Source organism: Camelus ferus, chromosome 2 (genome assembly GCF_009834535.1).
Source record: "Camelus ferus isolate YT-003-E chromosome 2, BCGSAC_Cfer_1.0, whole genome shotgun sequence".
NCBI classification, from domain to species: Eukaryota; Metazoa; Chordata; class Mammalia; order Artiodactyla; family Camelidae; genus Camelus; species Camelus ferus.
Window position 1 is genome coordinate 42742627 of NC_045697.1, and position 18700 is coordinate 42761326.

Consider the following 18700-nt stretch of genomic DNA (forward strand, 5'->3'; position numbering starts at 1 on the left):
AGTCTAATTTTAGAATGTTTTCATCACCCCAAAAGAAACCTCACACCATTAGCAGTCACCCCCATTCTTCTCCCTGTCCCCAGCCTCTGGTGACCACTAATCTACTGTGTGTCTATACATGCCTATTCTGGACATTTTGTGTAATGGAACCGTGTGATATGTGGCCTTTAGGGACTGTCTTATTTTGGGGAACAGATATGTTAGAGAGTCATTCATACTGTAGCATATATCAGAACTTTCTTCCTTTTTGTTGCCAATATTTTAGTTCAGTATGTGGATATAGCAGATTTCATTTATCCATTCACCACTTGATGGACATTATTTGTTCCCATTTTTTTACTATTGTAAAAAAAAAAAAATCCACATACAGTTGTTTGTGTAAATGGGCATTTTCATTTCTCTCCAGTATATACCTAAGAGTAGAATGGCTGGGCCATATGTAACTCTTTGTTTGACATATTGAGGAACTGCCCAACTATTTCCCAAAACAGTTGTAACATTTTACATTCCCTCCAGCCGTTGATTTTTATTCTCAGGGAACAAAACCAACCATACTGCACTCCTCCTCTGTGTCATCCTACAGATCCTCATTAAAATGTCTTTTTGATTTAGAGACGGGCCACTTCCCAATATTCTTTCAAGAAGGGATCTGGTAAGAAAGTAGGTGAGGGTGACAGCCTGCACTGCACCTGGGGAAGCGCCCGGCTCTCTGGTCCTGCTGAAGTTTTCCCGCCACCTCTCCTCCCTCCCTGGCTCCAGCCCAGGCGAGGAACCCTGCCTGTATAGACCACAATCACAGCACCTTCTGCAGTGTTCCCCCCAGGGGACCTGGAAATTCTATTGAAGGTATGTTTGAAGGGTCTCACTTAGACCTTCCGTTAAGTTCTTCTGGCCTTCGTTTTATTTTTATTTTAATATAAGTATGTATATATGGCCACTGCTCTGCAGCTGGGAGTGTCATATTTGGATTAAGATCTATCCCTTCTTTTTCTACTCTAAAATCAAATTGACTGGGTGAGATCCTCAGCTGTATCTAAGGAAAGAGGTTGACATAGCCTCTCCCCAAAAAGGATCTATAAAGCTGGACAAAATTATTTCAGCGCTCTAGAGAGCAAAGAAAAAAAATGCAGCAATATGAAAACCACTTATCTTGGGGAAAGTGCTGTCCAGTGGGCATCAGGAGTTCTTTCCCTGGGCTGCTCCTGTTCCTCGGTCAGCTTAGCTGACATGGAGATCTGGCAGGGCGGGACAGAACCGTGAGGACCTCAGCCGTCAAAGCCATTACTTAATTTGAAACAGTGAATGATGCTTGTACCCAGTGAAGTTGTCAGTGAAAGTGACAATTGCAGCAGAGGGTGAGTGGGGCAGGCAAATGGCCCCATGAGCCTGGCATTGTGTGGCTGGACCAAGCATATTCCTGAGTGAGGCCATGCACATGCACAGTGGAGACCTGGAGAATGTCTGGGTGAACCACACACTCCTGGCCGACTCTGAGCCTGCCCGCAGGGCCCTCAAGAGACAAAACTCATCACCTGAACATCAAAATTAAAAGGTGTCAAACTTCAAAAGAAAATTTAAGAAAATAAATGATCAAGTGATGCACCTAACAACAGAGAGTCAAACTATGTGAGTCACAACTGATAGAACTTTAAGGAGAAGAAGATGATACACTATCATAGTTCGAGACCTCAACACCCCACTACCAGAAATGGACAGATGCAGCAGGCAGAAATTCAGTAAGATGTAGCTGAACTCAACAGCACCATGAGTCAACTGGATAAAATTGACATCTGTAGACACCTAACAACAGCAAAAGACAAATTCTTCTCAAGCTCCCTTGGAATTCAACGTAGACCACATTCTGGGCCATAGAACACATCTTAATAAATTTAAAAGAATATAAATCATATGAATGCTCTCAGACCACATTAAGGGAATTAAACTAGAAATCAGTAACAGGAAAATCCCCAAACATGTGGAAGTTAAACACCACACTTCTAAATAACACATCAGCCAAAGAAGAAATCTCAAGAGAAATTTTAGCATGTCTTGAGCTAAATGTAAATGAAACATATCAAAATTTGTAAGTGAAAGTACCACTTAGAGGGAGATTTATACTGCTGAATGCATATATTAGAAGAGAACAAAGATCAAAAATCAATAACCCAAGTTTTCACTTCAGGAAACCAGAAAAAAGAAGAGCAAATTAAATCTAAAGTAAGCAGAAGAAAAGAAATAATAAGAATTGGAGCAGATATCAGTGAAATTGAAAACAAGAAATAAATACCAAAAAAAAAAAAATCAGTAAAACCAAAAGCTGGCCCTTTGAAAATGTCAACAGCCAAGCTACCCTAAAAAAGAAGAAGAAAGAGGGAAAGGGAGAAAGTGAGAGAGAGGGCACAGATTACTGATATCAAAGAAGAAATAGAGGCCATCACTGCAGATATTATGCAAATGAAAAGAATAATAAAGGAACACCTTGAACAATTCTATGCCCACAAATGTGATAACCTAGATGAAATGGACAATTCCTTCAAAGTCGTATTTGCCAAATCTCACACAAGAAGAAATAAATTGTCTGAAAAGGCCTACATCAAAGAAATTGAATCAATAATTAATAACCTTCCAAAAAAGAAGACACCAGGCCCAGATGGTTCACTACTGAATTCTCCCAAACAGGAAGAAATTGTACCAATTCTCTACAATCTCTTTCAGAGGATAGATGCAAAGGTGATACTTCCTAACTCATTTTATGAGGCCAGCATTACCCTAATACCAAAACCAGACAAAGACATTATGAAAAAACTACAGACCAATATCTTATGAACATAGGGGCCAAATCCTGAACAACATGTTAGCAAATCAAATTTATATATGAAAAGGATTATACACCATAACAGTTGGGATTTATCCCAAGTGTTCAAGGCTGGTTCAACATTTGAAAATCAGTTAATGTAATCCATCACATCAATTGGACTAAAAAAGAAAAATCACATGATCATATCAAATGCAAAGAAAAAAAAGCATTTGACAAAATCCAACACCCATTCATGATAAAAACTCGATATAAACTAGGAATAGAGGGAAACTACTTCAACTTGTTAAAGACTGTACAAAGAACTTACAGCTAACACCAAACTCAATGGTGAGAAACTCAAAGCTTTACCACTAAAATCAGCTAAATGTAAAATGCAAAATATAAAAGTAGAATTTAACATAGGAAAACTAAATGACCTTGGGTATGGCAGTGATTTACAATAGCCAAGTCGTTATATTATAGTTACTGTATCATAGTAGCTACATCATGGTTACAACATCAAAAAGCACAATCCATGAAAGCAAGAACTGGTAAGATGAACTTCATTAAAATTAAAAACTTTTGTCCTGCAAAAGATAATGTCAAGAGAATAAGACAAGCCACAGACTGGTAGAAAATATTTGCAAAAGAGACGTGATAAAGGACTGTTATCCAAAATACACAAAGAACTCCTTAAACTCAACAGTATGAAAATGAACAACCTGATTTTAAAATGGGCCAAAGACATTGACAGACACCTCACCAAAGAAGATACACAGATAACAAAGAAGCATATGAAGAGGTGCTCCACATCTTGCCATCAGGGAAATGCAAGGTGAAACGTTACATACTTATAAAATGACCAAAATCCAGAACATCAACAAAACCCAAGTGCTGGCAAGAATATGGAACAACAGGAAGCCTCATTCACTACTAGTAAGACTACAGAATGAAACAGCAACTTTGGAAGGCAGGTTGGTGGCTTCTTTTACCATGTGATCCAGCAACCACAATTCTCGCTATTTACCCAACGGAGTTGAAAAATTAGGTCCATCTGGGGAAAAAAAAAAAAAAAAAAACTTCACACTGATGTTTACAGCAGCTTTATTCATATTTGCCAAAACTTGAAAGCAAGCAAGATTCCTTCAGTAGGTGAATGGGTAAATAACTATGGTACAGCCAATGGAATATCATTCGGCATTAAGAAGAAATGAGCTATGAAGCCATGAAAAGACATGGAAGAATCTTAAATGCATATCACTAAGTGAAAGAAGCCAATGTGGAAATGCTGCCTATCATATGACTCTAACTATATGACATTCTGGAAAAGGCAAAACTATGGAGACAGTAAAATGATCAGAGTTTGGGGGTGTCAGGGAAGAATGAATAGGGGAAGCACAGGGGACTTTTAGGGCAGTGAAAATACTCTATATGACACCAGTAATGAAGGATACATGTCATACATTTGTCCAAATCCAAAGAATACATCACCAAGAATGAGCCATAATGTAAACTATATACCTTGGGTGATTACGACATGTTGTCAATGTAAGTTCTTCAGTTGTAACAAACATACCACTCTCACTGGGGATATTGACAGCCAAGGAGGCTGTGTTTGGGGGCAGAGCAGAGGGTATATTGGGAATCTCTGTACCATCCCCTCAATTTTCCTATGAACCTTAAAGTGCTCTAAAAAATTGTCTTAAGAATGAAGGGAAAAAGGAACAGCCTTGGAGAAAATATTTGTAAGTCACATATCTGATAAGGGATTTGTATCTAGGATCTGTAACAATCTCTTACAGCTGAATAAGAAGAAACATCACATGTAAAAATGGGGAAATAAATGAATAGACATTTCATCAAAGAAGATATACAAATGGCAAATAAGCACATGTAAAGATGCTCAGTGCCATTAGCCACTAGGGAAATGCAAACTAAAACCACCTTGAAATACCGACACACACCAGCTAGAATGGTTCTCTTTAAAAAGATAGTACTGGGTTTTGGTGAGGATGTAGGGAACCCTCATACACTGCAGGTAGGAAGATAAGGATGTACAGCCACTTTGGACAGTTTAGCCATTCCTTTAAAAGTTAAACATAAACTTACCATACGACCCAGCAATTCCACCCTAGAAATCTGAGAGAGATGGAGACATGCCACACAAACACATGTCCACAAATACTCACAGCAACATTTTTCTTAAGAATCATAAATTGGAAATAACTCCGATGCCAATCAACTGGTAAATGGGTCAGCAAAGTGTGTTCTTCATAAAAAGGAACAAAGCTGATACAAGCAAACATATTATACCAGACACAAAACACTATGCATTGCACGATTCCATTCATAGGAGATGTCCAGAAAAGGCAAATTTACAGCGACAGCAGGTCAGTGGCTGCCTAAGGCTGGGGGTTGGAGTGGGGATTAACTGCACATGGGTACCAGGGAACTTTTGGAGTGAGGGAAATGTTCTCAAACTGGGGGTAATAATGGTGGCACGAGATTATGGTTCAGAAACTCTCAAAACTATTGGAAAAAATATATAATTGCTGACAATTCAAATGTGTCTGTCTTACCTGTGCTAGCTGAAACCTCTGGTTCCTATCTTCACAGGTTTTTGAAATTTATTAAATCTTATCAAAAATACACTTAACAGTTACTCAATAATGTTCTCCAAACTTATCACTCTTCCAGGTCCTGTCTGAAGTTTGGCCTTGCGCATTCTTGAACAGAAAACCATCGAGATCCATTATACTCAAGGTGGCTACAGAGAGGAAAAGGAGGGTGTGAGAGCATAAACTCCAGATCCATGCCCTGGTGTCCTGTAAGTTTGACACTCTGAGATTCCATTCTCTCCCTCAGAGGACACCTCCGGGCGGGCTTGGTCCTCAGTGATTTTTCTCTCTCTGGGCAACAAGGCTGCTGCTTTCCCCACCCGTGTCCTTTGTACATGTTAGAGGACCAGACTGTATTCTCTCATCTCCTTTTAGAAGCTCACTTTGCCATCGTCAGACAACATTTCATTCATCCACCCACCCTTATTAAGTGACTCCGTGATATCTGATGATTCAAGAACGTTCTCCCCTTCTGCGCAGGAAAAGGAAGACGAGATTAAGGTAGGACAGGCTTTTGATTTTGGTTAAATTTTCTAGATCTGCTTTTTATTTGTAGGCATTACATGTAGATTCCTAGATAAAGCCCCTCCTCAAAGAGTGGGTTTTGAATTTTATAAGTTTCAGGAGCTGAAGAGGTGGGCACCTTCCTGTTCAGTCCTACCAAACTATCACTTCCCACTGGAGATGGGTAACAGGCGAGGAGCAGGTAGGAAGGAAGGAGACTAAGGATAACTAATCAGCTCTTCTACGCTGAACACAAATCAAGACACGTTCGTGAGTTTTCACTTAATCCTTAAAACAACCTTAGGAACTAAGAATAATGAAGCCCCTCTTAGAGCAACACAAAATGAAAAGTGATGCGTATTGGTGGTGGGTGGGGCGGGTAGCCAAGAGACACAAATGGGAATATGCCCAGTTGGGTCTTCAGACTCCAAACCATTTATTTGTTGAGAAGCTTGAGGGCCTAGGGAGTGCTGGCACTGAGCCAGACACTGGGAACACAACAGCTAATCAAAACAAATGCCACTCAGCATCCATGCAGCTTACAGCTCTAGTGGTGACTGGATCAAAGTCACAAAAATAAATATGTAATTATAAGCTGAAAAGTACCACAGAAATTCAGTATTCCTTCTCTTCAAAGGACATCACCTCTTGACAAAACACACATGCACAGTGATCACCAGAACTTATTTATTCCCAGCCCCAAAGATGCCACTGTAGGTGATGGAATGCACACAGCACACACTATTTCTTTATCTGTCATCATTTTGTAAACACTAGTTGCATGAATGACTGTTTCTTCTCTAATGAGAAAATGGCACAACAAAGTCAAAATGTGATTTATTTCCGTTTATTTTCCTATTGCAGTTTCAGTAAAAGATTCAGAGAACTGATTGACACGTATCATAAGCTATCTCCCACGCATATGTGGTATATATACACTGTTTCTTTTTCTTTTCCACTGAACAGGGTGATACTATCTGTTCACACCAAATTACAAATGAAAAGATACTATGAGTGGGGGAAAAAAGTGTGGGTGTTGTCTTTTTATTCTCAGACAGTAAATGTATGTGCACCACGAAGGGGAAAAGCACTGAGGAAACGTGAACTAAGCAGTTGGTACCATTAGAGCGCCTCCCCTGACAGCAAACTGGGAACACTTTGCATGACTGTAAAGGAAGTTCCAAGTCCTTCATCCCTCTGCCACCTCATTGCTACACTGGAGTGTAAACTCTCTTCACAGTGCAAATATAAAAATGATCAAAGTCCGAGTTTTATGGCAATCTTTGCTAAAGTGTATTCTGGCTAAAATATATTCTATTTTAGTATACATGCTATAAAAGGATACTAAAAAGGTCAATCCTTAGAGCTCTGTTAAGATTAAGAATTTACTTTTTTACATATAGAATAATGTACACCCAACTCTAAAAGTATATTTGAGGATAGCTATTCCAGTGACCCCAAATATTTCTAGCTTTGTATTTTCTTTATAACAGTATCAATTGTATAATAATACATGTATTCAGTAATGCTCTCAATTCTGTTCTGCAGCGCCTTACTAATCACTGTAAAGAAAAATGCAGAGGGACTGTGTATTTCCAAGAAGTTCTTAGGTGCCAATCACCAAGTTTTCAAGGTAAGTTCCTATTATTCATTTTTTAAAACTTTGGTAAGTAAATTCTTTTATGATCAACCTTTGGAGCTTTTAATGAGGCAAAAAGAGGGGGAAAAAGAGGTGTTGAAAACTGACTTGTAGTTAGCATGATCTTCAAAGCACTCCCTCCCTCCTGTAATAGCATCTCCAATGCCAATTCTAGGCTTCAGGGACTAGTGTGAAACCACGCTGACGGAACACACCCAGCGGCGATACGCGGACTGAGTGCCCCTGTGCCTGCCAGGCTCACGCAGTGCACCTGCTGAGGCGGCTACTCAGAGACTGCACCTGTGAACTCAGGCACAGCTGCAACTTTTTTTTTATTTTAGGTAGAGCAGTAGAACAGAAATAGAAAATAATTGAAATCTGTTTCTGATTCAAACAAAAATATTTACTCTTTTCATTAGCAAAACATTCTTTAAAATATATCTCTGTCTTGTCTCTGAACATTTAGCCAAGGAGCAGTAGGCCGTTTTTGAAGGTTCTAGTGCCACCTGTGCAACACAATGAACGCGGCTGCAGGGAGCACTCGGTGGCGGCAGCTTATTTACATCCACTGAGAGGAAGTGTCTTCTCATCTGGTGACAGTGTCCTGGTCACCAAAGGGAAGGTATGGCATTCGTGTGCTTTTTGTTCCTGGTGAGAATCACATCTGCTTGGTTTTCATTGTTGGAAGAAAAATTAATCAGTCGATGTCCTCTGATTCTGTGACATGATGTGAAAGAGGAATGCGATAAAAATGTGCTGCTAGCTTGGAGTTAGTCTGGGAGTGAGAGTCTCCAGGCAGATCTTGCTGCCTCCCAGGTGAGTGTCCAGTGGGCATCATGGGACCGGGAGGGAGGGACACAGCAGGCAGAGCCCCATCCAGGGACGGGCCCCCACCCCCGCTCACTACCCTACATACAGGTCTTCAATGCTTGTGGCTACAGAACTTACGGAAACCCGTTCACAGGGAAACAAACAGAGATCTCGACCAAGAGGTAGGCTGCTCCCGTGCCACGGTCCCATGCTGTCTCCTGACGACTGTCCTCTGCTGAGACCATCGGTGGAGAAGGAGCACCGTGAAGCTCCTTGTCGCAGAATTCGCCTTTGTTTCTCTTGAGAAGTTTCTAAGCTTGTGTTTTTCCAAACAATTTTATCAAAGTAGAGTCTTGATGTCTGCTCTTTCCAGCAAACCAAAAACAAGAGAAATTGCAGCCTCTCTCTCCTGAATTCCAAACCTCCCTAAAAGTGGAATGTTTTTTCCTGACAAATGATTACTTACAACTTTGAAAAGTGGACAATCTTTTTTTTTTTGGATCCAGCTCAGCCCCTCAGAAAATACTTCAGACTGAAGGAGGAGGAAGTGCAGGAAAACTAACTTCCTATTGTGCCTTACCTAAAACATTCTGCTGAAATTAAGAGCAGCTCCAACTACAAAAGTAAATATTTGTGCAAAGGGTGCCCAAATGCCAGGTGCAACCTTAAGACACCCTCACTTTACTCATAGTGTTCGACTCTTTAAAACACAAGTCTTTCAAGTGATGAAAGCTAGCAAGTAAGGGGAAGGAAGTTAACATCGGAAAATAGACTTTAGAAAAAGTACAGGATACTCTGCTGGCAATTTGCTACTTATTTCATAACTTAGATCAAGGAAGTGTTAAATATTCACAGTAATTTCAAAGAAGAAACATTCATGTCTGTAAGATGCCAATCTATTGCACTTTACAACCATTTTCTGTACAGTTACAAAATTTCATCTGTCAGTGCTTTTCTGTAGAATTGTTTATTGCCAGTCCTTTCCTCTCTGGAGCCAGTTATACCTTCAAACTGGGCTGCAGGATTCCTTTCTCAATGAGATGCGTCTTCAGCGTTTTATATATATTTAGCTGCTGTTCTGGTTGAAGCACCAACAACTGTTGTAGCAGTTTGCTAGGATTTGGACCCCTGATAACAGAGCAGAAAAGACAAGGTTCATGATATTTTAAGAGAGCTAAAGAAAGCATATACTTGTCACTTAAAATAAACCACACATTTAAACGCAGAGTAGTCTTTACGGAATTGAAACAGCTGTTCATCAGAGCTCATTTTAATGCCCAATTTAGTGTCAAAGGGAGAAAACAAGCCAAAACTCTCTGCATTGAGGGGCGTACAGTCTGGATGTGGGAAGAGTGCACAAACAGGACCGACATGAAGCAAAGTACTGAATGCAGATCTAAGTTCCACAACAATTCTCAGAAGAGGTGAGGATCGTAAACAAATCCTGAGATCAGACAAGAAACAAAATCCATTCTGTAAGAAGAAGAGCAAAGTTCCTGGTGGACGAGACGGACCAAAAGAGAACATGAAAATATCAGACAATGGAAGCTAAAATTTAAAATTATATTTCTTTGAAACTATTTTGTTGGGAAAATACCATTGGGAACTACAAATGTTCAATAGGCAGGACACGAAGTTCCTGAGACCAGCACTGAAGCCCCCACCTAGGATCTCCAATGGGAACAACAGCCTTTGTTCAAAGCAGGTCACAGGTAAACCCCAACAAGGAAACAAAACAAAAGCGGATCTGCTCTAGCGGAAAGGAGGAAGGGGAAGTGGAGGGCCTGCCCCAGAAGCCCCACTGGGGATGAAATGAGCCCAGCTGGCCTCTAAGCAGCCACCGGGCAGTGACACGGCTCTCCAGCAGGAGTCAGCCCAGCCCGGGCGGGGACCTCTCCCCACGCGGCTCCGTCACAGTGAGCTCCTCCAACATCCCTCCCCAGCCCTTCTGCCTGCACCCTCCGATGGTGCACTCTAGGTCGAAAAGGTCCCGAGAAGGACTCCCCGCACATCTTTCCCTCCCGAGACACCACTACAGTCGGGGGATTGCAGTTTCCCACCCTCTGGACTCTGGAACTCAACCGTTTATGAGCTGGAGATCACCTTTCTGTACTTACACCACTAAGTGCTCTTTTGTCAAATTCAGAATGAGCCTAGTTCAGATTTTAACATATGTATTGTTCTTTGCAATTTCTACAACCCATTTGAATAGGAAAAGCGGGGTAGGTTCACTTTCGGTGGAGAGTGAGTAGGAAAACCCAATAGGAAAAAGCAAGACAAGTAATATATGGAAAATGGCCCAGAATTCTAAGACATTTACAGGGTCATTAAATGTATGACATGAACTCTTCAGTTCAAATGGAATTATAAGAAATTGAAAACCCAGCAACAAAGAAATGTCTGCTATGCAGTGATATCACAATGAAAATCTCTGATTTAAAAAACTGCACAACAACGTGGATTAGCCGTCCCACGGGTCACCTTCATGCACGTGGCTCAACTCATCTGCCAAAAAAACTGTGGCAATATGTCTCTGACAGCCACAGTCTACCCAACTCAGGACACAGCCTGTCTTCCATTTCTTGAAAAGATTCAGCAACTTCATAGCATAAACCCAGAGCAGAGGCTCACAGAGAAAAGGAAGACTATTCTAGCAAGTTCAGCTAAATGCAAAATTGTGTCAGCAGGTGCTCCCAGTGAGTTGCCCACTGGCTCAAGCACGGTATTTCTAATAGTCTAAATGTTAACTTTTGGATGAAGGACAACATGGCTCAACATGACTTTTCCCTACTGAGAGAACAGCAGATCTAAAAAAAAAAAAAAGTTTGAGTTAGTGCTCTGAAAGCTGCCATCTTCTGAAAATAAAGAGTTCTAAGGATTTAACCACTAATTACTAAGACTGAAATGTATCAGTTAATAAATCACATGCAAGTGAATTAAATACCCCAATTAAAAAGACAAAGATTGTCAATTGGGTTACAAAAACAATCCAGCTATATGCTTGTTAGAAAAGAGAAACACGCTTTAAATAGAAGGAAAAAGGAATGCAAAAAAGTAAAAGGACAAAGAAATACTCTGCAAACACTAACCAAAAGAAGGCAGATGCAGCTAGTCTTCTATTCAACAAAGTAGGCTTTACAAGTAGTATATAAAGATGGACATTACATAATGACATTAGAAGTGATTCAACGGGGAGACACGAGAGTCCTAAATGTGTGTACACCTAACACAACCTCAACATAAATAAAGCAAAAACTGGGAGATTCTGATGAAGCTCTCTTCATAACTGATAGAACAAGCAAAGGGGAAAAACACGTCAAAAAAATCAGTACAGAAAATTCAGCTCAACTTCACCCAGTTGACATGCAACACTAATCCTGGAACTTCACAACACATACTTGTTTCCTGTGCACCTGGAACGTTTATCTGAGCAGACAATATGCTTGGGGCACAAAGCAAATCTCAACAAATATTAAATACTGAAATAGTATGTTTTCTGACCATAGTAGGATTAAAGCAAAAATCAGGAAAGGAAGGAGAATGACAAAATCTCCATTTGTTTGGAAACTAATCAATACACTTCTAAATAATCCCACGTCAAAGAAGACAGAATACTGGAAATCAGAAAATATTTGTAACTGGATAGTGAAAATACAAATACAACCCGTGGGATGAAAGTACTTAAGAGTACTTAAAAAGTGCTACTTATTTCCTGTCAAGACGGCGGAGTGGTGGGACCATGAGCTCTCCTCTCCTCATGACTACAACAAATCCACAACTGAATACTAAACAACCACTGAAAAAAAAAAAAAAAAAGACTGGAAACTAGCAAAAAAATCTCCTGCAACTGGAAACAAAGAGGGAACCACAGCAGGACGGGAGGAGGGGCATGATCGTGATATAATTGGCCCCATAACCCCTGGGTGGGCGACCCACGAGCTGAAGATTTAAGTCACAGAGGCCCTCCCACAGGAGTGAGAACTCTAAGCCCCACCTCAGGCTCCTGAGCTCAGGTTCCAGCATTCGGAAGAGGAGACCCTAGAACATCTGGCCAGCGGGGCTTGGCACCAGGAGCCCCACGGGAGACTCCATTCGCTTGAGAAGCGTACGTGGAAACTCATGTGCACTAGGTCCAAGGGCAGAGACAGTGATCTCATAGGAACCTGGGCCAGGCCTGCCTGCTGGATTTGGAGGGTCTTCTGGGGACATGGGGGATGGCTGCAGCTCACTCAGGGGGCATAAAAGCTGGTGGTGGACATTCTGGGAGTGTTCATCTACATGAGCTTTCCTGGAGGCTGACATCTTGATTGGATCATTAGCACCAAGACCTAGCCTCACCCAGCAGTGGGCAGGCACCAGCTCCTCCTGCCAGGAACCCTGCACAAAGCCTCTACTCCAGCCTCATCCACCAGGGACAGATACTAGAAATAAGAAAACAACAATCCCAAAGCCTGTGGAAGGAACCCACAAACACACAGAAAGATAGACGACATGAGGCAGCAAAGGAATATCTCCCAGGCCAAGGCACAAGATAAAATCCCAGAAGAAGAAATAAATGAAGAGGAGATAAGCAATTTCTGAGAAAGAGTTTAAAGTAATGATGGTGAAGATGTTCAGAGAACTCATGAGGAGTATAGATGCACAGAGCAAAGTTTTTAGCAAAGAGTTGGAAATTATAAAGAATACCCAAACAGAGTTGAAGAACAAAATTACTGAAATGAATAACAAATACACTAGAAGGAACCAAGAATAGACTAAATAAGGCCGAAGAACAGATCAATGAGCTAGAAGACAGATTAGGGAAATCACTACTTCAAAACAGAAAAAAGAAAAAAGATTGAAAAGAAATGAAGATAATTTAAGAGAACTCTGGGACAACATGAAGCACTCTAACATTTGCATTATAGAGGTCCCAGAAAGAGAAGAGAGAGAGAGGACCTGAGAACATTTTTGGAGGGATAATCACCAAAAACGTCCCCAACTTGGGAAAGGAAACAGTCCCCCAAGTCCAGGAAGCGCAGAGAGTACCACACAGGGTCAACCCAAAGAGGAACACACCAAGGTACAGTCATCAAATTGACAGCAATTAAGGATAAGGAGAAAATATTAAAATTAGCAAGAGACAAGCAACAAATAACATACAAGGGAACTCCCATAGGTTATCAGCTGATTTTTCAGCAGAAACTCTACAGGCCAGAAGGGAATGGCATGACATGCTTCAAGTGATGAAAAGGGAAAATTTACAACCAAGAATACTCTATCCAGCAAGGCTCTCGTCCAGACTTGATGGAGAAATCAAAAGCTGCACAGATAAACAAAAACTAAAAGATTTCAGCACCACCAAACCAGCTTTACAACAAATGTTAAAGGAACTTCTCTAGTCATCAAACCGTAAGAAAAGAGAACAAAAAGAAGAAAAAGGAAAAAAAAAAAAAAGACCTACAAAAGATTGCTTTGGCTGTTCGGGGTATTTTGTGGCTCCTTATAAATTTTGGAATTGTTTGTTCTAGTTCTGTGAAGAATGTCGCGAGTATTTTGATGGGGGTTGCGTTGGATCTGTGGATTGCTTTGGGCAGTACAGCCATTTTGATAGTGTTCAAGAGTACAAGAAATCTTTCCATTTCTTTGTGTCATTTCGGCTTTCGGAGTATAGGTAACCTCCTTGGTTAGGTTTATTTCTAGGTATTTTGTTGTTTTTGATATAATGGAAATGTTTATGCCAGTTATAAAACTCTGGGTTTTGAAGTGGAAAAAAAAAAGTGAATGAAGGGCCGCAGATGGCAAAGTATCCTTCTTTCTTATGTGCAAGTGTGTGTTAGTGCATATATACACATACATCTTCATTATCTATTCAGCTGTTGACGTGCACTTAGGATGCTTCCATATCTTGGCCATTATAAATAATGTTGCTGTTAATAGCAGGATGTATATATCTTTTTAAGTTAATTCTTATTTTGTGGTTGGCTTTATTCCTTTGATAACTATGTAAGTTTAAAAAGCTAAAGCTCTAAACATTCTTAGAAACAATGAACAGTACATATATATAAATGAAAAAATATATGTGCAGTTTAAAAAAAAAAACTATCAAGCCATGAAAGACATGGAAAAAATGTAGAAGATATTACTAAATGAAAGAAGCCAGTCTGAAAAGGCTACACAATACACTTCCAACCAAATGACATTCTGGAAAAGGCACAGCTACAGAAACAATAAAAAGATCATGGTTTCCAGAGGTTTGGGGAGAGGGAGGGAGGGAGGGATGAACAGATGGAGCACAGGGGATTTTTAGGGCAATGAAATAATTCTGTCTGGTATTATAGTGGTGGCTACATGTCATTATGCATTTGTCAAAGTCCTAGAATGTACAACATCAATAGTGAACCCTAATGTAAACTGTGAACTTTGGTTGATAATAATGTGTCCATGTTGGTTCATTGATTGTACCAAATATGCCACACTGATGAGGGTAGGGGAGTATATATGTGTGGGTGGGGAGGGCTATGTGGGAACTCTGTATTTTCTGCTCAATTCTGTTGTGAACCCAAAACTGCTCTAAAAAAATAAAGTCTATTATTTTTTAAAAAAAGCACTAATTAAGAGTAAATGTATAGTGTTAGGTGAATATATTAGAAAAAAGGCTGAAAACCAATCATCTAAGCTTTATCTTAAGAAGCTGGAGAAGAAACAGCAAATTGAACCTAGAGAAAGAAAGAATGGGAGATGAGAATGGACATCAATCGGACAGAAAACAACACAGAGAAAGTTAACAAGTCAGAATTTGATCTTTTGAAAAGATTATGAAATAAACTCCCAACAAGACTGCTGAAGAAAAATGAAAGTTAATACAAAAATGCTCACACTACTATGGGTATATATTTAAAATGCGTATTTAGGGACATTTAGATACGAATTTCTCTCCAAGTAACCCTGAAGGAAGTCCCTGTTTTCCAGGCTCAGGCACTGTAGAGACCACGGCAAATAAAGTCGTCACGTGGTTGATGTGGTTAGCTTTCACCCCTCAAACGGGCGTTATAGAGCAGATCCAAACCATTAAAGTTTAATAATGGGAATAAAACACCCGGCATAAAACAGCGACACCCTCCACTCACCCCTCCCCACCTCTCCATCCCCCGCCCCCAACATACACACACACACACACCCATCCCTGGCCTGCTTTATTTTTGTCCATGGCTCTTATAACCACCGAACAAGCTATATTTGTCTGTTTACTGTCCACTCCTGCTGCTTCTCCCTCCAAATTCCCAACAAGAAAATAAGCTTTGAGGACAGGGACTTGGTTTGTTATGGTCTCTGCTATATCCATGCTCAGAACACTCCCCAACTCGTAACAGGCACTCAGGCAGTAACTGGTGGACTGGAGGAGTCATTATGTCCTCCTCTTTTTTAACTCTTAGTATTCACTATCACTGCAATGTCCACTGTTGAGGCATCAAATCTCCTGATGTTCCAAAGCCAGTACCATTCATCCACATTAACTGAATTTTAACTCAGCCCTATTAAGAACTATGATATACACTAGTACTGTTTTTAAGTTGGAAAATAATTATAATCTAACTACAGTTGTGACACAATTCCAGAAGCTGCCATTCCCTTTGATATTACCGATTACCCATGACAGAAAAAGTAACTAATTCAAACTAATGCCAATGGAAACAAGAATTCAAAGAAATCATTTCTTAAAAATCGAAAAGTACCTTATAAAACTTGTGATGTACACATGCACAAAAGTTGCCATCAAATACTGACAATCAAATCTGTCCATTATCCCACCATGTCCAGGAATGGTATTTGCAAAGTCCTTCAGGAAAAAACACACACACACATTAGTAAGCTTTCAAAAAAAAATCTGCTATAAGATTCCTATTTGTAAATGTCTCCTTGGCATCATGGACTCGAAGAAAAATACTTTACTACTGGATTTTCCCACTAACTACAAACTTATTAGGGATTTTCCCACTGACTACAAACTTATTTGAACATGTCCAACAGATTAAAACCCCATCTTTGGAATATGTGCCCATTGTTAGAATGATTACTGAGCTGACACACAGCTTTTAAATAACACTAAGTAAATATTAATTAAATCAGGCACTTTTTTTTTAGTTAAGAAAACTATCTAAATCAAAAAAGCTATTGGCTATTACCAATCTAATCTACAGCCTGCTCTTCTGTTTAATCAGAAATTATGTGGGGAGCTATTTTCTTGTTGTTGACAGATGGACTACTGGTTGTACCTCATGTTTATCCTAACAATTCTTACTCTGAAATAAAAAAATATTTATTACGGTAGTTAAATATTTAAGTGTTGGGGTAAAAAAGAAAATTAAAATAGTTCATTTGGGACATGTTAGTCCATTAAACGGCCAAATAGTTAGGGGACGGTTAGGAAGCATCTGCAGACTGACCCTGTATGGACACATGTCCAGGGCTCAGGAAATGGAAGTGACTAATTGCCCTCTAGTTTACTCGGGCAACCTAAAAACCTCTAAAATGGAACAGCAATTACCCCTTCATTTCAAACATACAGAGAAGTCTCACCATTCAACCAGAAACCTTACACTGAAGGCCATTAAAAGAAAATACCATTCTAAACATAACATTTCTCTGTCTAAAAAAAATTATTGAAAAATTCTTTGGCTAATTTTTGCCAACACATTTTCTTCCTTCTCTTCTCTACTAACCCAAGCCCAAGAGAGCCATGGTAACTCAATCCCACTGTTATTTGGAGCCGTTACAGGACTCTAGTCATCGCAGCTTTGTGTGGTTCTCTGTGGATGTGAGGGGGTGAGTGCCGTGAGGACAGGGACATCTTGTGCAGTTGTGTGTACTGCATTCCACCTAACGTAGTGTCTTCCCCACTGCAAGTGCTCACTGAGTTCACGTCTTTATTTCCCTGGCCTCCGGGCCCTGCGTGATCTGGCCTCGAACCCTCTGTATCTGATCTCCCACTCTCTCTGCAGCCACACTGCTCCTGTTCCCCTTCCAGCAGTTAAGCTCCCCTACTCCTTTGCACGCACTGGAACCCTCTTCCTTCAATTTCTCTGCAGGACCCATTCTCCTTTTGTCAGATCCCTGCTCAAACTCTACCTCCTCAGAGAGGCCTGTCCTGACCTCCCCACCTGCAGTGGCCACGCTCTAACTCCTAGCAGAGCACCGTTTGGTCTTAGTGAAGCCACTGTGAGGAGAGCTGAGATGACTGGATAAATGTATGTTGCTTTGTGAGAACCTAACTTCAACAAAACACAGGGAAAATTTTAAGCTTCTGAAACAAGGATCAACAAACTATGTCCCAAAGACCAAACCCAGCTGGCTGTCTGCTTTTTGTAAATAAACTTTTATTAAAACCCAGCCATACCCACTCACTGACATACTGTCCGAGGGGCTCTCCAACTACAATGGCAGAGTTCAGAGTTGAGTAGTTTGCAATACTGCCATTATTACTTAATGATTTGGCCCTTTACAGAAAGAGTTTCCAAACCCTGATCTAGCAGAATGGGGAGTTACATATCCAGAGCTCTCCTGCATGTCCCTTCAAGTGAGATTGTGACAGGACACTAGACTTCAGACAATGCATGGCTGGATTCTTGGATGAACACTTGAAGAACCAAGATTTTGTGTTTGTCCCAACATTATGTGACACATGTCAGTTCAAATGTATTAACATGGCATGACCAAAACCTAGCAAGGAAGAATACACTCAAATAAGCCAGGAATCATTTTTGTGAGGCTGAGACAAATAGGATGGAAAAGTTTTTTGCCCAGTGGCTTGAAGTGTGAGACCAATAGACAACTAAATTCAAACTATATTACATTCTCAAGTAATGTAACAAAGAATCTAAACACATACCTTGATTTTGAAAGCTCTTTTGAATCCACTGGCAAAGAAACCTCCGAATGGTCCAATCAAAGACGCAAACGTGGAAAGAGCAATGCTGTGTATCTGGAAAGGATACAAGCTCACTGTTTCCTAAAGAAGAAAAAAGAAGAGAAAGGTTCGGGCTAACAGCATCAAAACTGAATTTGAGCATGCCACCTAAACTAAGAACCATGATGTAAAACAATAACTCAAAGTACATGCCATATTTTTGTTAATTTCACAAACTTTCAGGATCATAGGAAAAAAATATTTGTTGTAAGCTCCTATTACCATCCTCTGCTTAGCCAGCACTCCCCATTCCCTCTGTAAGCACCTGTTGCACTAAAATCTGCCAGGCTACTTTCTTTTTTAAAAATTGAAGTATAGTCAGTTACAATGTATCAATTTCTAGTGTACAGCATAATGTCACAGTCATATATATACATATATATATT

At 40.2% G+C, this 18700-nt stretch overlaps 1 protein-coding gene across 1 annotated transcript in view; it reads right to left on the reverse strand.

Annotated features, from left to right (window-relative positions):
• Positions 1-6750: 6750 nt before the first annotated feature.
• CDS1 (CDP-diacylglycerol synthase 1) overlaps positions 6751-18700 on the reverse strand; it is a 65341-nt gene continuing 53391 nt past the window's right edge. Inside the window, exons 11-13 of the mRNA XM_032498864.1 lie at positions 18237-18356; positions 16084-16187; positions 6751-9496 (exon numbers count right to left, since the gene is read on the reverse strand). Of these exons, the coding sequence (XP_032354755.1) occupies positions 9367-9496; positions 16084-16187; positions 18237-18356 (354 nt within the window). The 3' untranslated portion in view covers positions 6751-9366. The remainder of the gene's footprint in view (positions 9497-16083; positions 16188-18236; positions 18357-18700) is intronic.